The 11,443-nt window shown below is 36.2% G+C and overlaps 1 protein-coding gene across 1 annotated transcript in view; it reads right to left on the reverse strand.

Annotated features, from left to right (window-relative positions):
- LOC149151915 (DEK domain-containing chromatin-associated protein 4-like) overlaps positions 1-5,963 on the reverse strand; it is a 45,540-nt gene extending 39,577 nt beyond the window's left edge. Inside the window, exon 1 of the mRNA XM_089443313.1 lies at positions 5,828-5,963. Coding sequence (XP_089299439.1) covers positions 5,828-5,963 — 136 coding nt within the window. The remainder of the gene's footprint in view (positions 1-5,827) is intronic.
- Positions 5,964-11,443: the final 5,480 nt, after the last annotated feature.

An 11,443-nucleotide genomic window follows, 5' to 3' on the forward strand; every position in this document is an offset into this window, starting at 1 on the left:
AACTAACCTAGGGGACCCCATCCCAATAGGCCTAATGGTTAATAACATGTGTTTCCTATCCTTGCATGGAGGGGGTTCCGTTTCCCCCCAAACAAGGGGGTTTCATACACCAATTTGATGTCTGGATTGAATGTGGCCTTAAAATTAGATTATTATTATTAGTAGTAGTATGCCCTTGAGTGGGAGATTTAAATCTAGAAATAGATTTAATCTCTAGGAAAATCCTTAAGGAAAATTTGGAAATGTAGTAAAGTTGGACATTACAAGAAGGATTGTAGATATTAAAGTGTTGATAAATGAAAGGGATCTAATGATGTTCCTTCCATGGAAAGGAACACCTCTTTAGAGGGAAAAGGGGATGTGTTTGTTCAACCCTTCATTTTTTTGAAGATACTTTAGAAAATATGGTTGAAAAGTGGTTGCAGAGAAGAAGTGGCTAGAATTTCCAAAAGTGGCCACCAGAAATCGGGAAGCGACAGAGAAGTTAAAATTCAGTTATATTGGGATTTGAGAAGGCATGAATGAAGGAAGTGCAAACCAATTTTGAATGTATCAAAGCTGATAAGGACAAAAGCATCATAATTCATCAAAGTGGACCCGATCGAGATTGGGAACAAGGAAGTTGCATGTTGATTAGATTGGACCATATAAAGAAAGAGTGATATATAAAAAGAGCCAAAGATGAACCAATTGGGCTGTTGTTAACAATAGAATTGGGTTGTAGTTAGTTGAAGAGTTGAAATTATGTTGGTTCCTCTATGTGTAATGGCTCGATAGAGTCTAAGTATTTTCTCTCCAAGGTTATTTTATGTTCTGGTAATGTAATGCAGTTCGTATTCTTAAGATCTCGCAAGCATGCACAAGGTTCTGGTGTAATGATTTTGGCTAATGAATAAAGGAGCTGTTGTAGGAATGATTTGTGACTTAATGGTTGATGATTGTGTGCCCCCTTTAAAATTTTAGTTGTCTTTGCATGATTATTTTACTGTTTTTAGCTATGAATGTTTAATTTGCTTGTAAGCTTTGTTGCACTGGTTAATAGAAGATTAGAATAAATGTATAATATAATGCTTAAAATTTTTTCACCACCATTCTAGATCCCTTATCATTCATTGTTCTGGCATGCCTCAGTTAAGATGCTCCTTTTTCCCAAAGAGTAGTGAAAGTTCTGGCGATAAGATAGAGTACGATGACGCCTTTTGTTGCCAACCTAAGGTTGAACCTTGGGTCTTTGATATTTAAATTGTACGCCAACAAATGGTTATGTTGCGGGACCCATGAAAATTTTAGAAGGGATCTAGATCATGGTGTCAAGGATTCTTAGTGGAGACATTAAGGATTTGTGGCATGAGAATATTGATCACTTTATTTTGTAACAAGCTCAATTACAACAAAATAATCTAGATTGGGTTAAGGAAAAGGTTTTGTACGCATAACCATCTTGCGATTTGTTAGTCCCTTCAATTTCCTAGGTTGAGGAGGAGATAGAGAAGGGTAACTTCAAACCACTTCAACTCAGTAGCTAGCCCTATTGCAAAAGAGAGGGATCTATAGAAGTTTTTTATCAGTGAAATGACTTTAAAGCAATAAGTTTTAGGCTAGATATGTATGATTGTTTGTGTGTTGGTGAATTTTAGATTTTAGGGTTTGCTGGACTAGGGTTTTGGAGCCAATGATTAGGTCTAGGCTTTAGGAGTGCAGAAGAAAATATAGAAAGGATCTAGGTAATAGAAGCTATGGTGTACTTGGAATATTGTCAATGTAGTAATGAATAGAAAGTTTAGAAGAGACTAATGATCGTAAGAAAATATGAGTTCATTATCTTTTAGAAGACATAAACACAACTATGAAAACCAAATAAACAGAGCTTGAAATCAAGAATCCTCTCTATTTAATTGCAAGGTATCCATAGAAAGAAGACAAAACATGTGGATAAAAATTATTTAACCATTAGAAAACAAATAGAAAGAAGAACAAACACGATGAATTCATTGGACTAGAGTTCCTTAAAAATAGCTGCAATTGTCTCTGTATTAGCTGAGAAGATCATTACATGCAAGCCTCCTCCACAAAAGTCCAACCCCTCTCTATGAAAGAGAAATGATACATATAGAATCACTTATACCACTTCTCCACCTTCAAGATTCGAATTCCTAGGTGGTGTAATTGACTCCAAGGTTCTCTCAACTAACAGGTGAGAGTGAGAAGGTGAAACTCAAACACTTCTTGGAGAGTTTGTTTAGGAGTTTGCTTCCTTAATGAGGCCTATTAAACATCAAAAACAACCTATCATGTACATTTTTTCATTCCTACATCACATATCTTCTAAAAAAGTGCCTTTACATTAATATTTTTCTGACCAAGTCAAATTGAAAGCTAGAAAATTTACACAGTGAAATTTACAATTAAAAACACAGGAAATTGCAGAAGCACAACGCCGAATTTGAGCCAACTTTCAGGTGCCTTTCTAAGGTCCAAATGAATATATGAGAGAATGGTCAACTAGATTCTCAAGTTTAGTTTCCATAACACCTTGAATTTTTGAAAATGACCCATGGGAAGGCTTTCAAACATCCATTATCCCAAGGTCACTCCAGGAGCGCAACACCTGTCAAAAAGAGGTCTAGAAAGCTGATTTTTGGCCACTTTTTTCCACTTTTCTCAAAATTTAGGCCTCCTCTGGAAAATATGAAGAAATGGGTTTTTAGAGGATGCCAAGGGCTTTCCAAAAATGCAAAGTTTTATTAAAATGGGTGCTTGAGGAAAGCTCCTGGAACTGCTGATTTTCTGAATTAGGCATCAAAATTTGCAAAAAACAAAAACTGATCAGAATTTCCTCAAAATTGGCTGAGAGCTGTAAAATAAGGCATGCTAAGCCCTAATAGATGATTTAGAAAACATCTCTAAGTTTCCTTCATCATTTTGGTCATTTTGGGCTTCTTTGAGCTTGTTTTCAAGTAGCTTGACCTTGACATTACAAATCATGTTCTGAGCCTAGTAATGGTGTGCCATGTGCCTTAGTAGCTGACTGTATCTATTGGCTTTCTCTAGAAGCTTCTCCAAATTTTCATTGACCCTGTTCAACCAATACTCTTTGTCTTGAATCACCTATAAAGCAATTATGTCCTCTACATCTAGCTCTTCATTCAGTAGAATGTGTTCTTCTTCTTCTTGTAATGCTTTCTTAAGCCCTTTAGTTCTTGGCCTTTTTCTCTTGCATTTCCCTTGTGTTCCTTTAGGATTATTTGTCTCCATGACTACTTTTCCCTTGCTAACCTACTACAATATTTTGGCTTGCTTTTTCTCTATTATCAATTGTTTTGCTTTCAGTTGACTATTTTCCTGTTCTAGGAATGAGATGATGTATCTTTCTCTTTCCATGTTGACTGTGAGTTCCTTGATCTGATAATCTTTGTCTCTGATCATCTGCTACATGCTAGAAGTCTCATCTTCTACCTCTAATTCAACCAACTCAAACTCATGCTCAACCATGTCCTTATCCTACATTGATGGTCCCTGTTTTGCTGATGTAGAAGGCTTGGCCCCTTTCTCACCCTGAGAAGCAAACACAAGCCTCTTTCCCATCTTGTACATCCTAGTCACTCAGGTTTAGGTGCTTTAGGAACCTCCTCTGATTTGTTTTATAATCCTACTTCCATAGGTTGTGTTGATGTGTCTTGGTGATGGCTTGGTGAAGTAATATCATTTCATTTTTGAAACCCTAGATGATAGGAAAGGGGAAAAAACAGTGAGGGATGAGTGAAAAATGAAATGATGGGTAGGTGGAGTGGAAAAAATGGAAAGGGAAATTATAGGAGGTGGATATGGATAGTGAGCAACTTATGAAAGTGAAATGAGGTGGAATGAAGGAAAGGAGTATTTGTAAAAAATGAAAAATAGAGTTTTTAGGAAAACTGTCCAAATTCTTTAGGAATGAGCTAGGGTTTCACTTTTAGTGAAGTAACTTAATGTTTTGAGGTTGTTTCAGTGGTTCATATAGAATATTAAACATGTGTAGAGGTGTAGGAGGATATTTTACATGTTAACATATGAAAACTAGACTAGCCATCATCAACCCTATCATCATTTCATGGCAAATTCACTAAAAACCCTAAATGAAGAAATCTTTTGCTTGAATTCATCTTGCAAAATAAAAATGTGAGTAAGATGGTGTACTTACTTGTGGATGAGCTTAGGATTGCAAGAAAATAGGTGAGTTATCTTAAAAATTCAATTTGGGTGAGTTTTGGGAAAATTTGAGGTACTCTGGCCCAAGCATAACGCAATGTTCCTTAGCGCAACACAGTGTTCCCGAGCGCAGCGCAATGTCTTTGAGCAAAACACCATCTTCCAAACCACTTTTGGAGGCCTTAAACTGCTCCAAATTGAGAAATTGATAGCGCGTTGGAAATCTATTGAAGTATGCTATAATATGGACTCATCAAGCATGTAATTTGGACACTCCATCAGGGAGAAAAATCGATTTTCCCAAGGCCACTCCAAAAACCCAGGGTGTCTTTAACAAAAGCGTAGCGCCAACTTGCAAAGAACTTTTGGATGCCTTCCACTAATCCAAATCAAGATCTGAAGGTACCATTGGAAATATTAGGATGTCTACTACACAATAGAGTCCTTAAGCACTACCAACACCTGCTCCAAACCCCTGAAAAACTATCTTGAAGTCAAGCTATCCAGAAGTGCAACAACTCTCCCGTAGCAAGTGTAGTTTGGGAATTTCTTTCAAATCATAATACCTATGCATAAACTGAAGGATTTTTTTGTTCCTTGGCCTATCATTGACAAAAACCTCTTTCAATTTTGTAAAATTATTCTCCATTTGGTCAGAAACATATTTTTAAGAAAAAATGTCCCTATGAGGAATGATGAGACGAGGTAGTGTACTGCAGCATTGTCTTATTTGAAATAAAACATTACCTTTACCTTTATTTTTCTTTCCCTAAGCTGCTAACTCCCTTTACCCACTGAATTACATGATGGACATGTTTTGTTTTGACATATGGTATCATGACGACACATGGAGTGAAACCCTAGACCATGACCTAAAATGAGGAATTTAACCATTTCATGACCCAAGACACTTAAATGAAGATATGATACCTCGAAGAAGACAATGACCATAATGAGTGATGAAGAATATGAGTAAGTGAAGGGAGCAACAATGACCTAGACACAACAACCAGTGACCAAATTTTTATTTGAAGATTCACTGAAATGACAAAAATTTCACTTGACACCCTAAAAACACCTTGTAAGAGCATATTTGATCACTGGTGACAGGCTGAACTAGCTAACACTAACATTGGCTCCAGTCAGGGATGGTAGCTCCTTAGAGGTGTCAAGAACACCATAGACCTAGTAGCCTTGTTCACTGGGCATGGAGTCAAAATGTAAAAGAACAAACTCAAACTAAAAACTGACTGACTTGACTGTAAAAACATACTAGTTGAACTTACTTATGGCAACAAATCATCGAGATTTGAGGGCTTCAAATTGTGATGATAACCGCCCACCTTTTGGAGATGTATATACAATCATGTGTAATGATCCCTCCAGTGTAACCAATCCAGTAGATGGCTACCTACTTGAATTTTGCTTGTACTTTCCTCGAGCAAGTGGAAAAAACAAAATCTAGGCAACTCCGAGTGTCCACTGAAGATGTACTCATGATTCATAAATACAAGAAAATTCATCTTTCCAGATGGCTGCAACAAATCAGTGTAAGGATCCTTAAAAATATGAAATGTTACCTTGTCTTGAAATCCAGCAAAAATACAAGTACTCCTTTCATTTTGATCTAAAAGAATACTTGGTTGTTGATCCACAGGAAGGCATAGGGAAATATGACTTTCTACCACCTGAGTGTTGGCTGTAAATTTCTCAAGCATGAGCAACTCTAATTCTATCTCTGGCATATTGTCTATCTCAAACTCATACTCTTCCATTTCATAGTCTAAATCATCCTTGAACAAAACACATTCTTCAAGATTATTAAACAGGTCAACCCTATCCTTTTCATGAAAGAAAACAGTCTTTGTTAGCTGATCTCCTTGCAGGAAATCTACATCACAAATTGGCTTACTCACAACAAATTCATGTATAGTTTCATCAGTCTCATGACTATCATCATTTAAACCCAGATTTTCATTTTCAATAATGGAAGAAATTTCACTCACACAATCTTGACTTTGTGAGCCCTACAAACCTGCCTTAACTTGGGCTATAACATGGTTTTTCAAGAGCTGATCTATTTCATCTTTAGATAGAGGAGAACACTGAGTTTTATAGAGATCAACATTGGCTTGGTGATTTTCATTTTCAAGATCAGGAGTAGGCCTTTCTCTATTTTGATCCCAGTCTGTTTCATCCAAGGAGGAAACTGTTGATTCTTGTTGGGAGGAAAAATCATAAAGGGCTTCTAATATATTGTCTTCCATACATTCTTCATCCCCATATGAATTTTCAAGAAATTGAATAAAATTTTCAGAAATCTCACAACATCTATCCATCATTGATAAGGAAAAATTGCAGCTTTGATAATGTTGAAAGAAAACTGAATGAAAATCCTTTAGAGAATATAAACTAGCAGATGGTAGACTCTCATACCATTTCCTCGCCATTTCCTCCAAGGTAGCCATGAAAATATTCATTAAACAATCTTCAGGAAACTTAGCCTTTAATCTGTGAATATGAAAATGAAATTTGACCAAATGCAAACTAACATCTTCTCCATCCCGACCTTTAAACTTTGGCAGCCCTGTTTGCCAATCTATACAAGGAATTCGATTCAAAAAACCAAGAATATGAGCTCGATTCATAGGAGCATACCTTCGAGCAGTTGAATCCATCTTGAAAACAATTAAGACACCAAGAAGTTCTTCAAACTACTGGTTTTTGATCAGTGGAGTTGCCATGAAATTTCTGAACCTTTGGATTCTTCGACACTGGAGTTGCCAGGTGAAAGATGCACAACCTTTCTTGTGTCTGATCACTGTTCACCATCAGCAATCAAATCTGATCTTTATCATTCTTTCCCACAAAAGATATGATCTTTCGTTCACCGACAACAATGCCAAAAATGTCAATCCCTTACAATTTCCTAGGCTGAGGAGGAGATCGAGAAGGGTAACCTCAAACCACTTTAGCTTAGTAGCTAGCCCTACTGAGCAAGAGAGGGATCTCTCAAAGTTTTTTATTAGTGAAATGACTTTAAAGCAATAAGTTTTAGGCTAGATATGTATGATTGTTTGTGTGTTGGTGAATTTTAGATTTTAGGGTTTACTGGACTAGGGTTTGGAGCTAGTGATTAGGTCTAGGCTTTAGGAGTGCATAAGAAAATATAGAAAGGAGATAGGTAATAGAAGGCCATGGTGTATTTGGAATATTGTCAATGTAGTATACAATAGAAAGTTTAGAAGAGACTAATGAGCATAAGCAAATATGAGTTCATTAACTTTTAGAAGACATAAACACAGCTATGAAAACCATATAAACAGAGCTTGAAATCAATAATCTTGTCTATTTAACTGCAAGGTATCCATAGAAAGAAGACAAATCATGTGGATAAAAATTATTTAACCATTAGAAATTAGATAGAAAGAAGAACAAACACCATGAACTCATTGGACTAGAGTTCCTTAAAAATAACTGCAACTGTCTCTATATTAGCTGAGAAGATCATTACATGCAAGCCTCCTCCACAAAATTCCAACCCTTCTCTATGAAAGAGAAATAATACATATAGACTCACTTAGACCACTTCCCCACCTTCAGGAGTCGAATTCCTAGGTGGTGGAACTGACTCCAAGATTCTCTCAACCAATAGGTGAGAGTGAGAAGGTGAAACTCAAACACTTCTTGGAGAGTTTGTTTAGGAGTTTGCTTCCTTAATGAGGCCTATTAAACATAAAAACAACCTATCATGTAAATTTATTAATGCCTACATCACCTAGCCTTGAAACAAGCTTCATTACATTAATATTTTTGACTTTGACCAAGTCAAACTGAAAGCTAGAAAATTTACACAGTGAAATTTACAATTAAAAACATAGGAAATTGCAGAAGCGCAACGCTGACTTTGAGCCCACTTTTAGGTGCCTTCCTAAGGTCCAAATGAAGATCTTAGAGAATGGTCAACTATATTTTCAAGTCTCATTTCTAAAACACCTTGAATTTTTTAAAATGACCTATGGGAAGCATTTCAAAAATCCATTTTCCCAAGTTTGCTCCAGGAGCACAGTGCCTGTCAAAAAGAGGTCTAGAAAACTGATTTTTTGCCACTTTTTTCCACTTTTCTCAAAATTTATACCTCCTTCGAAAAATATGGAGAAATGGGTTTTTAAAGGATGACAAGGGATTTCCAAAACTGAAAAGTTTTCTTAAAATGGTGCCTGAGGAAAAAGTGGAATTGCTGATTTTCTGAATTAGGCATCAAAATTTGCAAAAACCAAAATTGATCAGAATTTCCTCAAAATTGGCCAAGAGCTGTAAAATAAGGCATGTTAAGCCCTCATATATGCTTCAGCAATCATCTCTAAGTTTCCTTCATCATTTTGGTCCTTTTGGGATTCTTTGAGCTTGTTTTCAAGTTGCTTAACCTTGACATTACAAATCATGTTGTGAGCTTGGTAATGGTGTGCCATGTGCCTTAGTAGCTGATTATCTCTATTGGATTTCTCTAGAAGCTTCTCCAAATTTTCATTGACCCTGTTCAGCCAATACTCTTTGTCTTGACTCACCTCTAAAGCAATTCTGTCCTCTAGGTCTATCTCTTCATTAAGTAAAATGTGTTCTTCTTCTTCTTGTAATGCTTTCTTAAGCCCTTTAGTTCTTAGCCCTTTTCTCTTAAATTTCCCTTGTGTTCCTTTAGGCTCATTTGTCTCCATGATTGCTTTTCCCTTGCCGACCTACTGCAATAGTTTCGTTTTCTCTTTCTCCATGATTAATTGTTTTGCTTTCAATTGACTATTTTCCTATTCTAGGAATGAGATGATGTATCTTGCTCTTGCCATGTTGACTGTGAGTTCCTTGATCTGATAATATTTGTCTCTAATCATTTGCTGCATGCTAGAAGTCTCATCCTCTGCCTCTAAGTCAACCAACTCAAACTCATGCTCAACCATGTCCTTATCTTGCATGGATGGTCACCATTAGAAGCAAACACGAGCCTCTTTCCTCTCTTGTACATCCTATTCACCTCAGTTTTAGGTGCTTTAGGAACCTCCTATGATTTGTTTTATAACCCTACTTCCATAGGCTATGCTGATGTGTCTTGGTGATGGCTTTGTGAAGTAATCTCATTTCATTGTTGAAACCCTAGATGATAGGAAAGGGGAAAAACAGTGAGGGATGAGTGAAAAATGAAATGATGGGTAGGTGAAGTGGAAAAGATGGCAAGGGAAATTCTAGGAGGTTGATATGGATAGTGAACAACTTATGAAAATGAAATGAAGTGGAATGAAGGAAAGGAGTATTTGTAAAAAATGAAAAACAAAGTTTTTAGGAAAACTGTCCAAATTCTTTAGGAATGAGCTTGGGTTTCACTTTTAGTGAAGTAAAATAATGTTTTGAGGTTGGTTCAGTGGTTCATATAGAATATTAAACATGTGTAGAGGTGTAGGAGGAGATTTTACATGTTTAACATATGAAAAATAGACTAGCCATCATCAACCCTATCATCATTTCATGGCAAATTCACTAAAAACCCTAAATGAAGAAATCTTTTGCTTGAATTCATATTGCAAAATAAAAATGTGAGTAATATGGTGTATTTACTTGTGAATGAACTTAGGATTGCAAGAAAATAGGTGAGAAAGCCTAAAAATTCAATTTGGGTGAGTTTCGGGCAAATTTGAGGTACTCTGGCCCAAGCGCAGTGCAGTGTTCTTGAGCACAACACAATGTCTCTGAGCGCAGTGCCATCTTCCAAACCACTTTTAGATGCTTAAATTGCTACAAATTGAGAACTTGATAGCTCATTGGAAATCTATCGAAGTCTAATATAATATGGATTGCTCAAGTATGTAATTTGGATACTCCATAAGGGAGAAAAATCGATTTTCCCAAGGTTGCTCCAAAAAACCACGGTGTCTCTGACAAAAGCGTAGCACCCACTTAAAGAGAACTTTTGGATGCCTTCCAATAATCAAAATCACGATCTAAAGGTACCATTGGAAAACTTAGGATGTTGGCTACACAATAGAGTCCTTAATCACTACCAACACCTTCTCAAAACTCCTGAAAAACAGTATTGAAGTCAAGTTGTCTAGAAGTGCAACAACTCTCCCGTAAAAAGTGTAATTTGGACATTTATTTCAAATCATAATACTTGTGCATAAACTGAAGGAGGTTGTTGTTCGTTGGCTTGTCATTGACAAAAACCCATTTCACTTTTGTAAAATTCCTCTCCATTTGGTCAGAAACGTATTTTAAAAATGTCTCTATGAGGAATGATGAGACTAGGTAGTGTATTGCAACATTGTCTTATTTGAAATAAAACATTATCGTTACCTTTAATTTTTTTTCCTATGCTGCTAACTCCCTTTACCCACTGAATTACATGATGAAAATGTTTTGTTTTGACATATGGTATCATGATGACACATGGAGTGAAACCCTATACCATGACCTAAAATGAGGAATTTGACCATTTCATGACCCAAGACACTTAAATGAAGATATGATACCTCGAAGAAGACAATGACCATGATGAGTGATGAAGACCATGAGTAAGTGAAGGGAGAAACATTGACCTAGACACAACAAGCAGTGACCAAATTTTTATTTGAAGATTCACTGAAATGACAATAATTGACTTGTCACCCTAACAATACCTTGTAAGAGCATATTTGATCACTAATGACAGGCTGAACTGGCTGACACTAACACGATCAATACAAAATTTTTTGGTGTAAGTTTCCTGAAGAATTGCAAGGTTGGTTGAGGAGGATACAAATTAAAGTCGGAGAAGGGAATTGAATTAGGCTTCACAAATATTAAACTACAACCAATTTGGATGAAATGCACCAGTTAGACATTGAACTAACAAGAGCCGTTGATTTTTAGGTTCATGCAACCCTAGAAGGGTACGTTATTGAGTTTGTCACTGAAAAACATGAATCTTTTTCTAAGGCTGAAGTAGTATTTGTTAGGTCCCTATAATACTAGTGTATCCCACTTATTGTTATTTTTGTTCCCATGTAGCCCCCATATTGTTATTTTTGTGCCCCATAAAACCCCACTATTGTTATTTTTTTTCCCTTACATTATTATTGTTATGTAGGCTTTGATTATTTTGTGACCCCTTAGACTCCTATATATACGAAGGAGGTATTTTCATTTGTATCATCCAAGAATTTCTCATTTATGTAATGTAAAGGAGGTTTCCCCTTGAAGAGGATAATTTTCAAGTCATTGATCTATCTTT

Source organism: Pinus tabuliformis, chromosome 9 (genome assembly GCF_031772625.1).
Source record: "Pinus tabuliformis cultivar Carrire ecotype Pingquan chromosome 9, CPIR1, whole genome shotgun sequence".
NCBI lineage: Eukaryota > Viridiplantae > Streptophyta > Pinopsida > Pinales > Pinaceae > Pinus > Pinus tabuliformis.